Below are 23,748 nucleotides of genomic sequence, written 5' to 3'. Positions count from 1 at the left end.
ATAGGAAAGAATTTTTATAGGAAATTGGGCAAGTGAATTTTTTATTTTTGCTTGTGTTTTATATTAAAATGACATAATGCAGGAACGAGCCCCAGTTTTGGGGCGTACAAGGTTTGATTATGACAATATTACTGAAACAGAGGATTGTATCCGCGACATTTCAAAAATACATACAACGAACCTATGCGAAATTTTTTCCTAACAAATAATTAATCAAATTTAATACAAAGTGTATTGAGCATTTTGTTTGTTACATACACATATATAAACAAGAAAAAATCATCTACTTTCGCAGAACGCTCTTAGAATATCATAATTATAGTTAGTTTATTAATATTCTTGGCATTCTCTTTTTTTTTTAAGATAGACGAGCCAGAATACGGAGACTTAAAGATAATCCTCAACTGTACAACAAAATAAAGGAAAAATCATAACTTTTTGAACGTTCCGTTTCACAATGCCATTTATTTGGTATCACCTTATTTTCATTTGAACACTAAAAAATTTTTACATCGTTTATAAATGACTAAGCTCTGCTAGAAACGAAAGGAAAAGCTTCTGCCTAGATATTATCCTGAGAGTGAGTATTAGAACCTGCGAACTCTACGAATTAATATGACTGAAGAAAAAAACGATGTGTACGTGCAAAGAAATACATGGCCGATAATCATATCTGATCAAATATCTCTATCCAGCAGCAAAACTGAACAGCATTGGCAAGACTCAGGTTATTTGACACGTCACAAGTAAAAAAGGAATGAGCGTCTTTATAGTAAAAACCGTATGACCGATAATATTAATAAAGACGAAAAATCTATGAGGGAATGTATGATCGCGGTTGAAATTTTTTCCTTATAAGAAAGCAACGCGTAATTGATATCCAAAATGGTACTCAGCGTACGTTATGATAACCCGAAAGAAAAGGAAAAACAGGAGATGAACCTTTTTCGCGCCCCTGGCAATTTCAAAAAATTTAATTTTCAAAATGTTGAATTAATATATTCAAGGAAAACTGTGCAGAATCATTTTATCATGGTGCTCGAGTCGGCGACATCTTACTTTTCATCATTATGTTTCACTTTTCTCTCCGGATTTAATATATTTTCAACCGCATGCAATGGATAAATAATCAGGGCGTTTTTCCTTCTTTTATTCTAATAAACAGGTAATTAAATTTCGGAATAAACGGTTTCAACATTGAACACGATAATCGAGGGATTTTTATTGCGGTCTTTCATCGATGATTATCAGAAAAAGAAATCTTCTATCGCAAGAGCTGTCTGCGATAGAAACGATCACATTATGAATTTTTTCTTTAATAAAATTTCAATACGTAAAAATATTTCTAACCTGCACAAATAATTACGCACTAGCATTCACAATGGCTCATCAAATTCATCACGAGGCGCGATGCAAATAACACATGAAAAAAATATTACCTGCAGGTTATTGTATTTCGCGAATTATCTTAAAATTACTTATGGGTATAATATACTATGCATAATACTAGTTATTAAAATAATTAATTTCTTTAAAAAAAAAATATATATATAAATAGGTTTACGTATAAAACTTTTTTTCGCTACATACCATAATTTTATATCCTAATTTTGAGAATCGCCTTTGTTATATAAATATTAAAAAACTATCATAAACTATCCCGTGTAGATTTATAACCGATCATCATGGTTACGCTGAAAATTCTTTTAATACTCAAGTATAATATATTATGTGTGGTAATCTGTGGATGCCGACTTATAAAATTTAACTTAATAATAACTATAACTGGTATGAAAATTTAAAGCAAAGAAATTTTTTGTTTTCGTTTTATTTTTTCCCATCGCTCGCGCAACATGGAAAAAATAGAGTTTCTGTATCACTGATACGATTTCTTTTTCTTTTCGTTTTAATTTTTACTCGCGTTCTTATCATTTATCCTAGTTGATTTTCAAATTCCATTCACAAATGTTTTTATCCTCTTCGTGTTTTTGATTAGGTATTGTTTGATTAAAATTACTGTGCGTCTAATTGTGAAGGTTTCTAAAATTCACGACGAACGAACACGAGAACACATTAATTTTAAATATAGCGCACACCGGAATGATAAACATGCATATCACAGAAATGCCGTTTCAGATGATCAAAGAAGAAAGATTATTTCAGTTTCTTCTAATATCAATCTAGCTTCAAAAGCGATGAACATTGTTGTATTTTTTTATCGAAAGCGGTATCCAAATTTCGTGTTTTCCAGGAGGCACAAATAAAAAAATCTTTCCTCCCGGTGTATTTCGTTCTGTCAATTTTTTCAAAATCCTTTACACATTTTTTACAATTTTCGTTCGATGGCGGACTGTACTTCAAGCTGTTCTTGAAACAAAAAAAAAAATAAACACAATTTCCGAAACGAAGAACGATAAAACTTATCACGTATCAATAAAAAGTCCAGTAATTTGAAAAAATTGAAATTGAAAGAAAAAAAATTACATATGTAATCATAATATTAAACCAAAGATCCAACTATATGTGTACGTCACATAGAGTATGTAGCTGATCCCGAAAAATGTCATTATCGTGCTTTTTTAACTCAACTAAAACCAAAAATAACAAACAAACGAACAAAAATATGAAATGTAAGAAAATTATTTGAGAATTCATCGGTTATTTTGATTCATTCGTTTATCATTAAAAGATTTTTTGTTATTCTCTTCATGGCAATTATTATGGCGCAAGTATCTTTAGAGAAAAAAAGAAAGAAAAGAAAAGAGGAAAACTACATCGAAAGAATGGCACAAAATCTATAATTATCGTAACATAGAAGTAGCAATCATTTTGCCATCAACCAAGGGGAGGGAAAGGGAAATGCGGGAATATGGGAAGTCGAAAAATTATCTTCTTCAGCTTTTACTTTCTTTTTTCTCTTTTATCATTTTTTGCATTTCCGGCGACAACGAGAATGCTTTCGATATAGACGGTGCAGCTGCTGCTGCTAATATCAATAATATAACATACAATCTTAATTTGAGTCTATTCGTTAATAATTTATAACATGGCGTATTATTACCTTTACTATCGTTGTTGATATTAGTATTACGATTGTCATCATTATAATTATATTATAATCTTCGGAGATTTCTTTTACTCTGTCTCGATCCAACAATTAATCGTTTAGCGTTTTTCTTCGTTGGCGTCGCTAACAACGCCATTTTACATGGACCGGTGTGACGAGATGAACATAAAATACAAAACTCCATCGAACAACCCTGACGAGAACATGAAGCTGTATTTTTTTCTTCGTTTATTTGACAGGCGAACAAACAACGAGGACAACGCAACAGGTGCTCCGACGGCTCCAACGTACGACCTGCCTGAAAATTGAACAGAATTAAAAACGATTAATAATTGCATTAGATTTTGGCATATCAATCGAAACGGAACACATTTCAATAAGTTTTTAACGAAAGTGAGAGTTGAATTAGTCGCGTAAATTAAACTAGTAAAATTAGGTTAATTGGCTGATAGGTAAATCACATTAGATCGATCAATTAGCGATATAAAATCTAATTGATCGGCGCCTGTAGTACTACCGAGCGTACCGATAGAGTGACGATTATTTTTTAATCGATCGTTAAACCGCGGTTTAGAAGCATGTGTCCGTTCGGACCACGATTACGATATCATTAAACTGGAATGGACGACGACGATCATCAAATCTTGAAAAAATCGACATTACTTTTTTTCGAACGCCGCAGTTGTACGCACGCTATTTTTGCGTCGTCTGTATATTATACGATACCCATACGTTTTCGATTGGATGGATTTTTTTCTCTCTTTTTTTTTTATCGTCTCTAATTCGTGCGCGACACCAATTCGCGAAAAAATAGAAAAAAACGTGGCACGAGGTACATTATGTTCTCATGATTTTATTTCTATTTTCACAGTCTTAAAAATTGTTCCATTTTTCCAGCATCCCCGCATATATATTTCATATAATACCACATTATCGCACGAATTTTATCGCAAAGAACTTCCGCAAGTTTCCCACATGAAAACAACGTATGTAGGTATATAAAATAAGGTATATGCCTGCCCACCACTGAACTTAAAGGCCTACTCCGTATCAATTGTATCAATTAAAAGAATTGTTGGCGAAAACCGCACCCGCTTTTTATATTAATATGCCATTTACGCGCCATACATCCTACTGTACTAAATGTGTACGCTATAGTTAGCACGTTGTAACACCTAGTAAACGTATGTAAGTGTGATTAAATATCTCCATCGTGAACGGCTTCTTAAGTAATACCCACACAGATCAATGCACAATTATACAAATGTGCGCGGATGCATCCATGTACATAATATGTACGCATGTTCTTTTAGTTCAATGCGTCGTTGATGACATCATGAAAGAAGAAAAGCTATACATACTCAGGCGACTACCGCATGAAATATGACCGTTATCGTTTTATTGTTCATTTCCTTTGTTTGTTTTTCTTTTTTGATGTTCAAATCTTGTAGCGCCAATTTTCTGGGTTGCGCATCGAGAAAATTGTCTGTCGCTATCGTTTATTCAATGACACCTATCTGTGTTTGAAATTTGCAAACAACGGATGTTCTCAACAATTGACGGTGGATTAGTTTTCCTCTTGGTCGACATAACTTTCTAGTCTAGCTAGGAAATTTTGAAACATCCCGCAGCACACTTGGCCCGAGGATAAATCCACCGGAAATGGTAATTAGCATACTAGCACTGTTGAAGACGAGTGACGAATGGCAAACATATTTTTGTATAATTTATAGCATATCGCGGTGCAAAATATTCTAAAAAACTCGTCTCGCCACCGTAGATTTGGTATAAAATAATCCGGATAAATTGAACAACCGAATCGTCACTGTACATGCGTATCAATGTATAACGAAAAAAAGGGTTCTTCGAATTTCTACAGTCGACCGAATATATTTCTCAAATGAAATCCTCGTGACGTTAATATGAACGGTCTTCGGATTTTAATGTACAACAAAATTCCAGCAATTTAGTTTCGTTGCTTTTTCTACTATATCTCTTCTCAATATACCGCATACTATCCGCAGCTCTATTATGAGCTAGCCTTTCACCTATCGCATCAAATTAGGGTACACTAAGGTAAACGTATATTTGTTTTCTGTTACGTTCGTTGATTTTTTTCTTTCTCAAATTTTTTCATTTCTGTAATTCAATATCCCCTTTAAACGGGTATTAAGTTACGCTTTTAATTCCATCGAATTATATTCGGATGGCCGAAGGCGGGTTCCCAAAATACCTACACCGCTACAAGTTCATCGAAGACCATCACACACATCGCTGATAAAAATCAAACTTAACGCAAGCAAAAATTATTTATTATTAATATGCATCAAATACAATCGCTTATCGACGTGTATTTGACCACGCATCTGAGACTTTGAATTTCGCATGGAAATAAATTAAACTGAATCCGAATACGAATTTCAAGTCCCACGGTTCACCGCGAACAATTGCATTCCGCAGACCGCGTAATTGGTCACACAACTTCGCGCGGTGGATATCGTACATATACGGTGACTTTTTTCCTTTTTCCTCTCCTTTACCTTTTTTGCGGCTCAATGCAGACCGCATAAAGCTGCGATACATCGCATACACGTACCGACTGCATGCACGCGGGACAAATCCTGAATCGCGATAGACGATAAAAAGATGGAAAGAAATTAAAGAAAATAAAAACAAGTAGACGTACAGAATAAAGAACTCTGAAGCATCCGCTGCTCCACGCGGGGTGCGGAGTCGAGCTTTCATTTCGCAGGGCTGTTTTACTCTGTCGTTTTTTCACGGTTTTTCCATTTCCTCCGAAGAGAAACTTGTTTCTGCAAAATCCAACGTTGACTCGATTTGGCGGTGAAAATTCTACAAAGTGCCTCGACTTTTCGTCGAGTCGGGTGGATGAGTGGCCGGGTATGCGGACGGAGGATATGTATCCTTGTACCCACCGAATCGTAGGTAAAAGAAGAAAAAAAAAAGCCCATCTCCTCGAGCAATATAAATTCGCAATAAACTAATAAATAATATTCCGTTGGTTTGATAAGTTATACAATATAGACGCAGGTACGCGCGCGTGTGTGTCTGTACGTTTAGACCACAGCTAATCTTTGCGATCGCGAATATATGGGCCAGAGGCGTTCGTCGTCTGACCCATGCAGCGAAGGCACAGAATTGGAAGTAGAAGTGGAAGTTTGCGTATTATATCATTACGTATCGCAGATACGGATACCTGGTACTCGTGGCCAGCTCCTAGAGAAGGCTCGGGTTGTTCGTATCGTTCGCCTGTTGCCATGCAATTATCGGCGAGTCTTTGTAATAATCCGGGGGCAGGCCTCCCGCCTCTGAGGTTTGCAGTCATCGCGAAAGTCACATCGATACGCGTACGTTTATTAAAATTCGCTGCAGCGAGACCGTCGTCCGCGGGGCCGAATTTCCACGCGTTGCCGCAGACGTGATCGGGTATTAAAAAATTCTCGCTTCAATTGAACCGGTGCATACGATAGCGTCGAACCGACCGGGGAGAGAATTTTTTCTCTCGCTATTAAAATAAACCACCTTCTCGATCGCGACTACGCCGACAACGAGGACGACCGCGGTACTGCGCTGTATATACGGCCATTTGTGCGCTTTAACGACGTTCGCTTTGAATAATGCATATAATCGCGCGGTTGGCTATTGAAATATTTATCGGGACGCCGTATAATATATCGACACCTTTTTCGAAATTCTACGATTTTTTTTTCATCCGCCTTCTCGAAGCTTTGTATACGCGTTCTAACGGTAGATCGCTGCACGTAATCGTGAGTCGATTAAATATCGGGCTTGGAAGGCCCGATAAAAAAAAACGACACAGATATATTTTCGCTACGTCCTTGACTCGGGAGACGGAATCGCGGAGATTCGTAAATTCGCTCCGATGAAATTCGGCATCGCAACGATGATTTTCTGTTTGCAGTCACGTCTCCGCGAATTCGCTTGGCGGTAATTAGGGTTGGGCTAGGTTATGCCAAAGTCTGAACAAGAATATCGTCTCTTTTCGGTGACGTGCGTGGTGGCTACCGATTTCGGCGATGATGTATCCGAGAGCATGCGGGCGAGGAAAGAGAGGCTCGATCGGGGTTTTTTTGAATAAATAAAATAACGAAATAAAAAATATTACAGGAGAGCGTCGATATTCCGCGGGCTGGAGTCCGCGTCCCAGTCAAAACAACGGCAGACACAGACGCTGCAAACGCGGAGACAGGATCGACGTCAGCGTATACATTTAATCGAGGAAGGGGGGGATCGCCGGGTCGTAAGATTCTAAACTGAAATCGTTGAGATCGTTTTCATTTTTTAAAAGATACAAAGAACGTGTATACGTATGTACGAGTGTGCGTCCGTCGAGGAACAGGACGTTGCGTGCGAAAAATTGAGAGCCTGCAGCGGGCGAATTTCTTTTTCACCGACTCGTTTGTATTGAGGAACAAGAGCCGAATATTCCGCGAACAAAATTTACAAAACGATCGTCATCGTTGCAGTATCGCAAAGAGCTCGATGCGTGTTCCGATCGTTGAGGCCGTACAAAAAAATTGTACGGATTCGCGTTACCGAATGGCGTGGAAATCGTCGACGACTAAAAAATCGGAGGGATTTCATGACCATCGAGCGAATGAAAAAAATAAACAAATAAAAACAGCTGTACGTAAGGATGATAATTTTGTCACCGTCTAATGATCCTCAAAATCCCAATATCGACTCTATCTTGACAGTTCGAACCAGCGCGTCTCACGTACGTATAAGCACCGATGCCATCGGTTTACGGTCAGAATTATTAAACGAACTAATTCCTGTGCACTATCGTGAAAAACAGGTACACGAATATATCTGCGGCATTGTGTTCGGGGTCGGCTTTTCGTTTCTTCTTGTTAAATTTTCTCTCCTTCTTTATCTCCGGTTCCGTTAAGCCCCGGCCATCGGTCCGTCAACCCTGAAACCCCCCGATCCCAAAGACTTAGGACAACTGGGTGCGATACAAAAGGTGTACCCGAAGAAACACCGCTCCAGCCAGTCGTGCGTTCGTATCTGTATTTTCGTACCTCATACCGCGGCTTAAATTAAGATTTAATATGGCTACCTGGCGATTAGAATATGCTTTTACTTTCGGTTTTACTTTTGGCTCCGATTTTTCCTTCTCAGAAAAAGGATAGGAGGCTAGAGAAATTTTCTACGAGGGCTATAGAAACGAAGAAGCGAACGAACGGTGAACAATTTTCGGTTGATTTTACGGTGTCGAATGTACGACGAACGAACGAACGAACGAACGAATGTTATCGTGCTTTATACCCCCGAAGTTCGGAGAGAAGAAGGAAGAGAAGACGCTCGTCGTTATATTGTCGTTCTACTCGATGCGTGAGGTTCTCACAATTCTCTTATTTCACCGACTACCTACACTTGGGGCTGGAACGGGTCGCGGGAATTCAAAAATTCCGCAAATCACGTAACCCGCTGTACGAATTTCGCGATCACTGTTGCACCGCGGCGCGGTATTCGATTTCAACCGCGATCGCGAAATCTTCACCAAATTTCTCGCGCTCATAGATACATGTATTACGACTGGGAAAAAGAGTTGTACGCACTCGACTATCTCGTCCCTAGATTGGTTTCGAGATTCGCGATTCGGATTCTCGGTTTTTCTCTATTCTCCGAACACCGATGGTATACCCAACCGTTGCTCTGGAGCACGAAACAAAGCGCGCGAAACTATAAATACATAATTACTGACGGCAAGATACAAAGATAATTACAACGATCAATCACGAATAGGGAATGAGGGTGGGCGTGGCGTGTCTTGCGAATAAAAAAATTAAAAACAAGCAAAAGCTGTAGAACAAATAAATAAATTTGAAATGAGAATTAATGAAAAAAAAACAAAAAAAAAAAAACGTTAGCCAAGTAATAATGGCCTATCCGATACATACTCGGTGTCGAGGAATTTGGTACGGGCGTTTCGTTCATTTTAATCGTAACGACCGAATGTAGAGACGAATTAAATACAGTCGCGAGCGAAACAAACCTCGGAGAAGTATTTAAGAAGTCGGTTGCTATGCGCGCGCGATTTCGTTACCGAGTCTCGAGTTAGCGCGCGACGAGGGTCATTCGAATTTCGAAACGTTACAAGTATTACAAGTATACGTGACGGTGTTGGATGACGTACGTGTATTCCACGGCGTCGCGTATCCACATCGAATCAAAACAAACCAATACAAACGAAAAATCGCGGAGTTCGCGCGCCTTGTCTGCGATACAGCGAAATTCCCGCGATCTTTTTCGCGCGCGCGTCCTTCTCGCGCTAATAAACGATCGAACGGAATGGATCCGTTATAGCTGCGAACGATGCACAATTTTCGTCAATCGGACACACGAGCATCCGCGCGATAATGTTCGCTTAGCCGGTGATAAGAAATTTTTTCAAATCTCTCGGCTACGCGCGCGACCAACTCCGCGATCGTTTCTCTTTTTTCGGCAATTAAAAATACGCCGAAGCATTGAATATACGTTGATTTTTGACTTGGGGATAAAAAGAGAAATCAAACTCGGACGAAAATATATAATATCCTACCATGTCCAACAAATGATCTCGGGCGCGAGATCGTTGTTGCTAAGCGGACGGTTGGGCTAAGGAAGAAGTTTTGGAGGGTAAATGTGGTGGGGAATCGTCGCTCCGAATGGTCGGTCGGTCGGTCGGTCGGCCGACCTAAGTAAATGGAATTTATCACGGTCGTCTAGACAAACTGCGAGCTGAGGCTGTTTGTGCCGCTGCTGTTGTCGCTGCACAATCGTCGCGATCGAGGCGATCTTATCCAGGTCGATTAGAAGGGGCAGAAAATGAATAAATGGTGGACGCGCGTAGGGGGAAAAAGGATCCAAAAAAAAAAATAGCGGGACGGAACAAACGAAAAATTTGGGGCCTTCGCGGGGACCCGACCGCGATAAAGTGGCGCATTGGCGTATTCGCGAGAAATAACGACAAGATGTAAGAATAATGATAATGACAGAAACCGCGGTATAATAATATTCGAAACTGCGACGCAAAAAGGATCGCGAGCGCAACGGTGGCAACGGCACACGGCATCGTCGAATGCTGCAGGAGAAGTGAAGACTCGTCGCTGCATAGCAACAGAGAGCAGTTGAGCCTGCGTCGTCCTCGTTGCGTCGCGTCACGTCGAGGAAAATCAAGAACCCGCGGGAGGAGGATGGAGAGGAAGGAAGGGAATACGAGGAGGAGGGGGAGGAGAAGGAAGAGGAGGAGGGGGAGGAGAGGAGGAGGAGGCTGGATGGTACATTCGGGTACACGTATGACCGTAGAACCACCGGCTTCGGCAACATCGGCAGCCGCAGCGGCGAAACCGACGCGCCACGCTTTCAAAAAAGCTCGATGACGCGCGCGCGCTCATTCGCTGCGCGATATTTGAAAACCGGCGGCGAATAAAAAGAAAAAAAAAAAATTACCGTACATAGACGTATCTAATGCCGTCGAGGAGCAAATCACCTGCGCCAGATCCTAGACAGGGTCACGTGATGTAAACAGCTACTCACATACGATCGAGTTCTTGGTGATGGTTCGGACTGGAAATACTTGAAAAGTTATACGGTACACGGTGTAGAATGTCGCTGATCTAATGGAGTCTAGCCTCTAACGATACAGATTGCTGCCGCTGACAAAAAAACATTTTTACGTACGTACGACGATTGATTCGTACTCTGTACTCCGTACCAAACAACCCCGCTTTGTTTCTAAATCTACGCGCAAAGCGTCGCGATTCAATTTACCAGTTAATTGGGTTCGACGGTTCTTCCTCCTTTTTTCTCAACACAGTTATGTAAGTATTTTTATTTTTTTTTTTTTCGTCCAAGGATGACAGCCAACTTCGCAGGTAAACAAATTGTTGTGTTTTCGTCTTTTTCGTTTTACATATTTATTTTTGAAGTGACGCGTAGAAAGTCTGACGAGTGAGTGTTCGTCGTTACGATGAATACAGAATGGGATGGTGCCGATGACGAGAACGGCGAAGGCGGGCGATACCAGTAGACATATAGTTGCTATGCGCGCGAGCCGTTACGTATGCGATGATGAACATCACCGTTGTCACCATCGTCTTCGTCATAAAGAAAAAATAATAAAACCGGTAGGCTTCCGGAAGCCATTTGGTAGCTTTCGGGTGAACATCGACCGGTAGTTTTATCGTACACGGCAATACGAAGGAAATACTATGTCTGCACGAAAGGACTAGTTTTTGGTCTCATAACTCGTACTTGATGTTTGAAGAGATCTCGCCGACTCTCATGGAGTCTCGTCATTTTTTTTACCAGGAACAGGTGACGCAGGTAGACGACGGACCTGACCTCCATTAAATTTCCAACTCATCCCTAGGTTTAAGAAAGTACGAAGACATTTGCTTCACATTGACATTTTTCGGAGAGTCGGTTCCAGAATAAAAACCAGATTTTCGAGAAAATTTCGAAAATCGATCGGTAGACCCGATTTTGAACTGTTACTTCGAATTGTTGTTTCTGTGTCCTTGTCATACACGCCGTTAGATTTTTATTTCGTGTTTCCTTCCCTCTCTCCAGATTTGCCACACGATACATGAGAATCGGCGGCGAAATTCCCATCGGCATTCCAGTGGTTCCGTTGACGGAGCGAATCGATCGTTGTACGTCGTTTACCGCAGTTCCAGTTTACCTAGATCGATCGGACGAACTCCATCCAATGTACACCGAACCGAAGCCAAAGCTTCCGCATGTATCGAGAATGGAAATACCTAACCCATACCCATTTGAGCGCAGCAACGTGCCCTGTTTGGCCTTGGCTATGAAACGGTGGCAGAAGCGGCAGAAGCAATCAGCTGGTCTATCCGTGTCAGCTGTTCACTGGTTCAGATATCCTCGCATCCCTCATTTCTCTCCTTTTTTTCCGTGGCCCGCTTCTCTTTCTCCCTTTGTGCCTTTTCGGGTTGTTCTTTTTACCTCTGGACTACAACTTGACAGAATCCGATTTACCGAGTAACATCGGATCTTTTTCATTAACATCTCACATCGCGTTTCCAAAAGCTTCCAATCGGGCGTATTTTCGTGTAGTAGAATCCAGCCGAATCAAGTCTTGTCGTAAAATAAATTGGGATAAAAAAAAGTCTGCAAATTTTCGTTCACAAATGGAATAAATTTACCAGAAATAAGACAGTGGAACAACCTTGTCAGAGAAGCAATGGCATTTTCATTCACCGAGATGGACCCGTGTACGGCGAGATCGGTACAAGTTAAACGTGTGTAATGGATTTTATTTAAAGGATTGTTGGTAAACGGTATTTTTTAAGACTGTAAGGAAGGTCATGTATTCGATTCAAGCTCACGCAACCTTGACGAAACGGAGAGAGAGGCAAACGAAACTAAGAAGCGGACCAAAAGATTCTTTTTTCTTTTTTCAAACAAAATTAAAATGAAAACAACCAAAATGAAAAGAGCGAAGACAAGCGTACAACCACCTATAGTGACATGGTCAGAAACACATTATACGCGCGTGTCAAAATGACGTTTGAGATTTTTTTGTAGTCAACTCGTTTTTCTCTCCTTCCTTCTTCGTTAATTTAGTCCCACCTAACGCGATCGCGAATCATAGAAAAAAGAAGAGAATAAAAAAACCGAAAAGCATAAAACACCTCTATTACGCCGACTAATGAAGAACGTAGTCATTATGGCATACGAGGTAATTACTAACGGTCGTTCGGATTTAAAGCCTAAAAACTAAACCAACTCTAATATCGAACTTTTGCATTAAATTCAATTTATCATCTCGAAGCCTCGTAACTACTCGAAAAATCGAGGTAGAGAGTTGCAAAAATGAGCATTTTGAAGGTTGAAGTTTCAGCTTTAAGATGCTTTCATTCGATTTGAGTTGCGACTCTTGGTTTACTAGTTACACTCTCGTGAATCAACTTATGTCGAAAACGCGAAGCAAACTTTTGACTTTGAAGAGGTGCACCGGGTGCCTGAGTCGTTGGATTTGGATTTTTCTGATGTCATTTCGTAGGTTTGGGTGTCCTCTTTAAAACGTATTCTCAAATTTTTTTTACGATTTTTTTTCCATGAGTTATGCGACTCTGAAGCAATTATTGTCCACAAATCTTCGATCCAATACCCTGACCCACCCAGTTATCGTATCGAGGTTTTTCACAAACGATTTTGAAGCTCAAAACTTCGACTCTACGAAATTCTATTGCAGTATTTTTTCCACCTGAATTTCCGAAGTTCGGTTACCCTTCGAACGCACCCCTCCGCATCTCACTGTCAGTGCGGAAACTTGAACTTTGACCCCTTGTAGGTCGTGAAAAAATGGCAGAATAAGTAGCCCGTGGCACCAAGTTCCTCCAGCTTGAAGTAAAATATTGTATTTCAGTTGCTCCAGAGTGTCGAACGGATGTTCTGCGGCGTCGCCCCCCGGGGGTTGGAGCAACTTGAAAAAAAGTCTCTTCGCTGACTACGAAACATCTGCGTTCATTCTGTCTGCGCCACGTCGTTGATCGTTCCTCATCGCGTAGAGCCGCGAATTCGGAAACTCTCCGATTGCCAGTGGAGATTTCAGGACTTCTTTTCGATGACTTTCCCTCTTATCAAGAGATCCGTCGATTCCTCGATTATCACACCATTTGTTTCTTCAGTTATGAAATCCGCCGTAGTACATCACTGTCTCTTTCTCTCTACCTCCATATTTTCGATTCGAGCCTATAAGCTATTTTGAAACGGTAGAACCCTGCGCCACTGTACCGCGTAGTGTCGGGTTACCATTATCTCGGCAAGGGATTGAAAGGCAGACCTAGAGAGACAGCTGTTCTATACGCATTCCTCCATCTTTAATATATCCTTTCCTTTTTCTTCCTCGTCCTTCCCAATACATCCGTCCATCTCACTCGGCTCTCCTCTCCAGGACTAAAAGACCCTCGGTAGAGAGGAAACACCCGAAGAGAATCGGGAGGGAAAAGGACGACGAGAAAAGTGAGGGCTGTAACACACTAAAACTCCATCGGGCAAGAAAAAAAGGCCCCTACCAAAAGACCCCAAGGGCTTCCTGCGGGCCACCGCCTTACAGCGCTCAGCTCACGAATCATGAGAATTTTTACAACGAAATTGGTTTTTTTTTTTCTGTACATAATTATTACTGTGTAAAATTTTTGCAAAATATAGAAAGATTCTTCGAATTCGGGTAATTTATTTTAATAAATTATCAGCCACGGATCCTTTAGCGAAGATCGAAATGAATATAGAAAGACCAATGTTTCAAGGGATAATTTTAGTGTCCATATTAACTTCACTTTGTAACTAATCTTGAAAGTCGGCGACTGATATACGATCATCCGTAGAAACGCCTACTTTTACATCTATACCTTTTTCTACCGCGTTTTCTACTTTTATCGCGTGTTTCATTTCTTCACACCGCGTAGATTCGGTTTTCTAAAGTTTTCGAAGAACCGTTCCGATAGATGGGGATAAAAAAAAAAAAAAACATAAATTGCCTGCAAACTTCCGAGGTGATTTTCCTATTTTTTGAAAAGACAATCTGTTTTTCTTCCAGCCCTTCGTTGTACGAGGGATTTATGTCGCGCATTGTGTGAATCCGTTGAAAAGGTAGCGAGACGTTATAAGCCAGATGTTGTAACGCCCCGTTATAACTGTGATAACGATAAGTATGCCCCGAAAGGAAAAGTGGGGATCAGCGACTTCCGGTGGTGCAGCGAGTATATAGTCTGATGATAACCAGTTTGTTCAAAGCGGCAGTGGCAGCGCCAGTTTCTGAGGTAATCTATAAGTCTCCAAAGTCAGAGATTGTTGTCGACTTTTTCCCACATTTTTTTCATCAACACCGTCCGAATGGAGAACGCGCTTGAAACGATGAGAGAAATTTTGCAACGCGATCATCGCGGCGAGTACGATTATTTTCCTGTGTCAAGTTCCTTCCCTTCGGATGAGCTGGGAAAGCTCGATTTTCCATCCCGCTGCATCGCGACGCCTCGATCGACCAACCAATATGCAAGGACCACCTGCATAACCGACAACGTTACCCTCCACCGGCGACCGAAAAGCCGGTTGTTTCGTTGCACCTGTTCCGGACCGTTATACCAACTACCACTTTATTCCAAAATGGATATTTCAAGTCTGAAAGGAGGCCGATTTTCGCTCATACGCTCTTTCTAACCCGGCGCAACGCGAACCGGCAAAAATAAAGAATAAAATTCGGGTCGATTGAAAGACGCTGTAATTCTAACGTGACGGAAGTTCGAATAACCGGTGAGAGAACACCGGAGAATGGAAACTTTATCAATGAAGCGATAACCCACGGTCCGTGACAATGACCCTTTTTTTTTTATTATCTCGTATCGCTGCGCTCCGCGTTCAAGGTCCAGACACCGGGTTACGATAGAAAAAAAATGGAAAATTGTGCATCCGAAGGGATCGACGAAAAGACGTTGGACGACGTGGTAATATATAATTAAGGGAAAAAAGACGTTAGGATGTGACGCTCTATTTCATGATTTTTCTGCTTCTTTTATTTCTCCTTTCACATTTCATCGTTCGTGAAGAAGCGTCAGCCGGGCCGGAAGGTCCTTCGCTATTTATTACGCTCGCGGAGCGATGAACCACCCTGTCGAGGAAGTCGGCGACCGTTTCCCTTCCTCTTTTCAGTACAATGTACACGTTACCGAAGGGACCGTGGTCATCGGACCACTCGACGAAAGATACCAACGTCTCGCTTCGCGGAACGGAGGAAATTACACGAGGTATGCCACCTATTGCACCTGCTAATCCCACCGGAGGTAAGTACGAGGTATGCAGGTGAGGAGAGAGTATAAAAAATATAAACGACGATAACGTATAATGACGATGAATTTGTCGGGTAACGTGTTGCCGGTATGATCTCACGTGAGATGAGATTGTTTATGGTTTGTAATTAGAAACCGAGTCGACACTCGACGCTTTGACACATCGGTGTAGCGTGCGGTGTACCTACTTTATACTCTTTGTACCATTTGCTGCACCAGTTCGGGTTCTCGGAACGAGCAAAACCATTTAAGTCAGATAAGATAAAGACCAACCAACACCCGCCTCTCGTTGTTAGCGTCTTGATAATTTAAAAGAAAATTAGAAGTGAATAAAGGGAGGTAAACGATGCGCTAATGATCGCGTAATGACATAATCCCAGATAAAATCGGACTAATCGGACTTTTTAATTATGGCTTGTGGCAAAACCGAAGGCCCGGACCGAATCTATCAAAACTATGATAATCTTTCGTCGAAACGTTATTGATTTTCAACCGTGTTAACGAATTGTAATTTGCGATCGCAGGCATAGAATCACGGTATAATTTCACGTTGCTTCGTGTGAGTCGTTTTCAATTTATTTATTTCTTTTATCGCGAAAGGGATAATATTCTATAAACATTTGTGAAACCTTACAAGCAATGATCGTGACAATGTAGCCGTGCAGATGTGATAAGAAATTCATATCACCACATGATCCCTGAGATTCTCACACGAGTAACGTAACAGACAGATCCCGTTGCATTCTACATTGGTCAAAAGTGCTTCGTCAAAGGTTCTACGTTTCGGAATCTTTTTTTTTTTTTTTTTTTTTTTGGAAAAGTAAATAAAAAGAAACGTGAAAAACCTACTCGACGCAAAATACATGCGATTCCAAAAAATGTGTGTGTGTGTGTGCGAGGGAGAGAGAGGGAGGGAGAGAGAAATCTGGATAGACTTTTGGAGATGGATGGAAGATGCCATGAGCATAATGCAGCGAGTAATAAAATAAGAGGGATCTACGTACATCTCACGCATACTGATGTAAAACCACAAGTATAACATAATATCTTCACAGCTTATCTCCGTAAGCTCTTACCGCAATTCAACTTGTGATGATCAACTTGATGAGGAGAAGCAAAACGGAAGGGGGTTTATATATTTAATACCATTACCTCCTTTACTCCATGAAGAACATGTGTTGCCATTGCGCGCTTAATCTTGTAATATTTCCGCGTATGCTTTTCTCACAAAGTCTAGTATTTAACACGTGAAAACTCAGTCGCAATGTGCAGGCAATAATTTGAAATTTATCCAAAATTATTTTGATTTTTGACGATCTGGGGTTGAATGTGAACATTTTTTTATCGGGGTTTTGTATTTATTTGGATCTCAGGAATCCAAATCCGTACGCCAAGTTGATCTGTCTATAAAATTGACCGAGTTTTATCGCTTTTTTTTACCATAAATTTTAGGATATCTCTGCGTCAAAATATTCGAACTTTTCAATTCACCAGCGAACCCGAGTTATACTGGAGTCAGCGTAGCCAGCAGCGTAGCGCTTTGTTGTGAGATGTCACCTTCAGGGCTGAGCAGAGGTGACGCCCCACAACAAACCCCCTCGCTCGTGGCTGCCTGACTCCAGCTAAACTCGGGCTCGCTGGTGAATTGAGAAATTCGAATATTTCGACCCATGCTTGGATTGCGACGAATAAAAGTGGGTCTGCGTCTGAAACCAACCGATATTTATTAATTTTTATGCTCCCAACAGCGAATAATTGATGATTACTCGATCGATTGCATGAGTAGATGATTTTAGCTTTCAGATTTGGATTCCTGAGCTGATTACACGTGACATTACTCTTGAAAAACCAAAAAAAAATTGAATTTTGGGCAAAAAAACATCAATTTTTGAGCAAAAAAAAATCGATTTTCGAGCAAAAAGTAAAGTAGTTTAAAAATTGATTGTATTACACTTTTCTGACGTATTTTGACCTCAGGAATCCGAATCTGAAAGAAAAATTGACCTATCTCTAAAATTGATCGAGTTATCGCCAATTTTCAGCTTTTTGGGGTCGGAAAAAAAAAATTTTTTTTTTAATCTATATTAATGTAATTTGAGCTCAGAAATCCGAATCCAGAAGAAAAATTGATCTATCTCGAAAAATGACCGAGTTATTGCCATTTTTAGGCATTTTTTTGCATAAATTTGAGGATATCTCAAAGGGAAAAAATCGTAGCTCAATTTGGACAACGGATTCGTGTTCCTGAGGTCAAAATACGTAAGAAAAGTGCCATACGATCGATTTTAAAAAATAAAAATTTTTGGCCAAAATTTGAAAAAATCCAAAGGGGTACACCTTGAAAAAATCTCAAATTTTGACCAAAAATTTTTATTTTTTAAAATTGATCGTATGGCACTTTTCTTACGTATTTTGACCTCAGGAACACGAATCCGTTGTCCAAATTGAGCTACGATTTTTTCCCTTCGAGATATCCTGAAATTTATGCAAAAAAATGCGATATTTCGGCGATAACTCGGTCATTTTTTAAGATAGATCAATTTTTCTTCCAGATTCGAATTCCTGAGCTCAAATTACATTAATATAGATTAAAAAATAAAAAAAAAATTTCCGACCCCAAAAAGCTGAAAATTGGCGATAACTCGGTCAATTTTAGAGATAGGTCAATTTTTCTTTCAGATTCGGATTCCTGAGGTCAAAATACGCCAGAAAAGTGCAATACAATCAATTTTTAAACTACTTTACTTTTTGCTCAAAAATCGATTTTTTGTTGCTCAAAAATTGATGTTTTTTTGCCCAAAAATCAATTTTTTTTTGGTTTTTCAAGAGTAATCTTACGTGTAATCAGCTCAGGAATCAAAATCTGAAAGCTAAAATCATCTACTCATGGAATCGATCGAGTAATCATCAATTATTCGCTGTTGGGAGCAGAAAAATTAAGACATATCGATTGGTTTTAGTCGTAGACCCCCACTTTGATTCGTCGCAATCCATGCATGGGTCGAAATATTCGAATTTCTCAATTCACCAGTGAACCCGAGTTTAGCTGGAGTCAGGTAGCCACGAGCGAGGGGATTTGTTGTGGGGCGTCACCTCTGCTCAGCCCTGAAGGTGACGTCTCACAACAAAACGCTACGTTGCTGGCTGCGCTGACTCCAGCAAAGCTCGAGTTCGCTCGTAGACCAAAAAATTGGAATATTTTGACGCAGAGATATCCTCAAATATATGGTAAAAAAAAGCGAGATGAATCATTTTTTTTAGATTCGGATTTCTACGGTCTAATCAAGATCGTTACGGTTTTCTCATGTATTTTGATCTGAAGATTCCGTATATGAAAGCCAAATTGATCCATCTATAAAATTTATCGAGTTATCGCCCATTTCTCGCTTTTTGGTACAGAAAAATTGAGATTTCCCCATTGGTTTTATTAGTAGAATCGATGTCGTAGCCTAATTCTCACTCGCTAGTTTTTTCTTCTCGTTCATGTACCTGGACCCCGACGACCTACATTTTTCATGATCTTTAGTCGCAGAAACTGTATTTCGCAAAGGGTAGATGTCGCATTACATCGCGCTATACGTGCGTAACCGACACATCTGTCTCTTAGCATAACGTAATTCAATAAAAAAGAAAAGCAGGAAACCATTCGGAACACCCTGTAGAATTTCAAGAATCTAGCACGCGCGCCTTGGTAGTATTGTGAGGACGCGTTGTCGTTAAAAAAAAAAAAAAATTCAAGCGTCGCGACGTCCGGTTGTAGGACGATCATATTATCCCACCACTTGGATGGTGAGGCACCCGTTTCATTTTTTAGAACTCAATCCTAGTAAGACTATGATGAAGCAAAAAAAAAAACAACGATTCATCCCCTCATATAATTCATCAATTTATATCATTCTTCCGGATATGATCTACCCGAAATTTTCTAAATTCTTGCCCAATGATATATTACGATGATTCAAATTATTCCCATGACTTGAGAAAAAAAATTAAGAAGAAGAAAAGGGAAAAAACAGAATTAAGAGAAAGAACCCGATGTATACCCATTCTACGAGCCGAATTCCTAGTGTGGGGGAACCTATACATTTACTATTATACAATACGTGCATAGACACACAGAAGAAGGTCGCGTTTTTGGCGTATCTCGAGTGCCATTTGACGTGAACGGTGTTAATAATTAAACCAGCCTCCGAAAGAACGAACGGAGACGGCGGTTCGTCGTTGTCGGATAACCCGTAATTTTCGTATCTCAATTTCTTCTAGTTTTACAACTTTTATAGAGTATACATACATGTATACATATACAGATGTATCTTGACGGGCAATTAAAATTGGCATTTCTCAGAATAACTTATACCAGCGATAAAAAGAATAAAACAGAACGGGTACCGATCCAATGATTCCGAACTGAAAATGTGCGTGTTAAAATTAAGTAGGTAAATCTGCATCCCTGATTGTGAAAAAGTTGGCCAAGTTTTCTTGGACCGCCAAAAGTTTGATCACCCAATCATTTTCTGTTGTCGTTCTCCGTCCTCTCTTCTTTTTACTTTATTTTTTCTTACATTCAAGGGAAAGGGGACAACCATATCGGAGACTAATTACACCAACTAGCATCACGTTAAAAAAATCCAACTAATAATTCCGCTGATCAAAACGGCCTTCTAGAAACACGCGGATCAAATGGACTAGAATAATTATTTTTTCTGCGGTCAACGGTTAGTCGTCGATAGACGCGTTCGATCGGTCACCGCTTTTATAATATCATAGGCACGGACTAGGGAAGATATCGCGTTACAATTCAAACAACCGTATGATGTGTAATAAATATTCCATTTCTACAACGCGATTGTTGTCCAACGCTGGATTCTCACCTATCTCTTACTTATTGTTAGCCCACTATTTCTCGTGGTACGTACGAGTGCGTGAGTATGTAATCAGAGACGTGTGCTATTTTTTTTTTTTTTTCTGAGCACGGCTATAACCACCGTTGCTAGTTTGTGATACTCGATTTAACTGCGGTGGGTCGGACTAGACAATCATTATCCAATTAGCTTGAAACATAATATTCGCACACGCGATACACAGATATCCAGATTGATCAATTTCGAGTGAGAAACAACACCAAAAAAAAAAATCCACGCAGTACAGAAGATCCTCCAGGATGTCCGAGTAAAAATATTTCGACGGGATTTCAACGATTTTCTAATCTCTCGACAGATTTTCCCTCAACACAAATTACAATGGGACACCGGTCCGGAAGGATCTTCGGCAAGACATTTTTCGGAATTGATAAATGAAGATTCCTCGTGTTTCAGTTGATAAAATAAAACAGATAAATCGAATCGTTCGATCAAAAATTATCTACGAACCTTGACGAATGAGTGAAACTTGACTTTGCTGGGTGATACAGGTGGACTGTTGGTGATTATGGCAGCTGGACTTTCGGGTGCTTGAAGTAAATTTTGGACCTCTACCAAGAATCCCTTTCTCGAATATCTGCTCTTAGGACTAGCGGCAATGGCCTCTCCGTCAGCCTTCGCTTTTGCGATCAATTTGAGATTCTCCTTAGCGTTTTGCCTGATCATGATGTGGCGAAGCCTTCTGATGTTCGCTCTGGAATCACGCGCGCATATTCTTCTCCAAGGTTTCGAAACCATGCTAATCGCGCACAAATCCTGCGGGCTCAAAAGCGACAGAATTTTCGATACAACTCTCCAGTGATCGCTCTGTTCGCCCAATATCGTTAAAAAATCAACGCAACCTTTTCCCGCGCAATACGGAAGGGCTCTGGTTCTTCTTATTCCTTCGAACTTTGGTCTCTCGGTGAAATTAAGCCTCTTGGGTTTCATGTCAAGCTTCGATACGTCCGTTATCACGAGCTTGCTGAGCTTGTTGCGACTTTCAATCGAAGATCCACAACCGACCGGTCCATGCATTTGTCTACTGGTTGTCGGTGACGTTGGTAAAATGTGAGGTGTACTTTGAGAGACGATGACTAGATTCATTTCGACATCTTCGATCGGTTCTGTAGCAACGAACGAAAGCGATGGGATCGCCGGCGAGGGTGGAGAAGATAGCAGCTGTAATCTTGACGCAGGTGTTGTTGGTACGGAGGTTTTTTGGACGTCGGCACTCCGGAGTCTCGCTTTGAGCAATCCATCGAGTTCGGAACCGGGGTCATTGTTGCCGTTGTTGATGGAATTGTTCCGGTAGCCGGGAGAGCGCCGATTGGGATTCTTTGATTTGGAATTCGAGGGGGTTTCGGAAGTGGCGTCTAATTTTTGGTTCAATTTAGACCTGAACCTAGAGGCTCTTTCCGAGTAAAACGGTTCGGGATTTCTCAACCGGTGTCGACGTTTTACGATGGCGGCAGAGTCGATCTTTTTTTCACCGCTCGCCGACGAACAATTACCGGATGAACGTAAACGACAACCTGTCGTATTAGTTACAGGCGTGTAAACGGCGGGACTAGCAGAACTTGGGGTGAAAGATATGTACCCGCTGTCCGAACTCAGATAAGATGAAGAAGCCCTCGTATTCATTCGACCGGGTAAACTCGAAATTGTTGCACCGACGCTATTACACTGCATAGAAGAGACACGCTTTTTGTGGCATGTCACGTGCGGCGTCTCCCCTATTTTAGAAGAATTCGAATCGGCGACGGTCTCCATTTTGATTTTCCTCCTTTCCTTTTCACATGTGTGTAAACACCACCTTCGGAATTATTCAATCTCCCACTTGCACGGGGTGAGGGTCGGGAAGGGAATTTTCTAGCCGAGGATGGGATACCGGGTTTGTGGATATGCTTTCAAGGTTAAATTCGACCGTTGTCGTTGGGGTAACGAACGATCATGATGAGAATAATTCATCCATCAGATCGCAGGATCGAGAACGCCGCTTCCTCATGTGTACAACCGCCAAACGGATTGTAAACAGACCAGACACCTGGCGGTCGTGTAACGTTTTCCCTCCTTTTTTCACCAATGACCGACCTTCACGCCGCTCAGACACGTTTATATACGCCGTCTGTCGTCTCGATTACTATCATACGACTTGGACGGGATTTAGTTAATAGTTATTTACCCATATCCAGGATTTCAGGCACCACGAATCCCAACAAGATCGACAACAAATGGCACTTGGTGGACGAGAGAATGACCCCCTGGAACTATCACACAGTACAAACTTTGTTTGGGATAAATGAAACACTTTCGTATAACCGTCAAAAACTATTCACACGAATAAAACCACTCAACAGATATTATTTAAAAAATCACTAACCATCCACTGTTCGGGGATATTTGACAACTTGTGAACGTTTGCGCGTTTGTTGGATAACGGATATTAATTCGTTAGATTTTTATTTGCGTATCACAACACCCGATTCCGCGCGCGAAGACGGCACACATTTACGACGCACGAACCACACGACGACTCTCACACGACTAAACACGGACAGAACTTGGGAGCGAAACAAACGCCGATTGGCCGAATCTAAGCGGAAAAGGACGATGATGCTGGCTGTCGCAGGCCGCGCCAAGCGTGGTGCTCCCTCGCGGAGAGGTAGAGACCAACAAAACTTTCAAAACCTCGCTCAATCCGTTGAAAGGGAGACCCACCCCGACCAATGGGAGTGTCCCCTTATTTGAACGAATTCAATTCAATGGCGTAGTAATTTTTTGATTTTATTGGATTGATCTTTCCAGTGGTCAATCTGATTTGAATGCGCTGTATTTTATAATTTATGTATCATGATTTTTAATAAAAAATTTACCTTCGAAAGAATAATCGACTCGACTTTTTTCAATATTCTCTCACAGGCAATAACGTTTTGAATTA

At 40.8% G+C, this 23,748-nt stretch overlaps 1 protein-coding gene across 1 annotated transcript; it reads right to left on the bottom strand.

Moving 5' to 3' along the window:
- Positions 1-44: 44 nt before the first annotated feature.
- Positions 45-23,479, bottom strand: LOC105683926. Its single transcript, XM_012396920.3, has 2 exons — positions 21,279-23,479; positions 45-3,365 (listed from the first exon to the last, which is right to left on the bottom strand). Exons 1-2 carry the CDS (start codon positions 22,578-22,580, stop codon positions 3,114-3,116), a joined length of 1,554 nt encoding a protein of 517 aa, XP_012252343.1. The 5' UTR covers positions 22,581-23,479; the 3' UTR covers positions 45-3,113.
- Positions 23,480-23,748: the final 269 nt, after the last annotated feature.

Source organism: Athalia rosae, chromosome 8 (genome assembly GCF_917208135.1).
Source record: "Athalia rosae chromosome 8, iyAthRosa1.1, whole genome shotgun sequence".
Taxonomy (NCBI): Eukaryota; Metazoa; Arthropoda; class Insecta; order Hymenoptera; family Athaliidae; genus Athalia; species Athalia rosae.
Note: the sequence above shows the minus strand (reverse complement) of the source record. Positions and strands in the feature narration are given on the sequence as shown.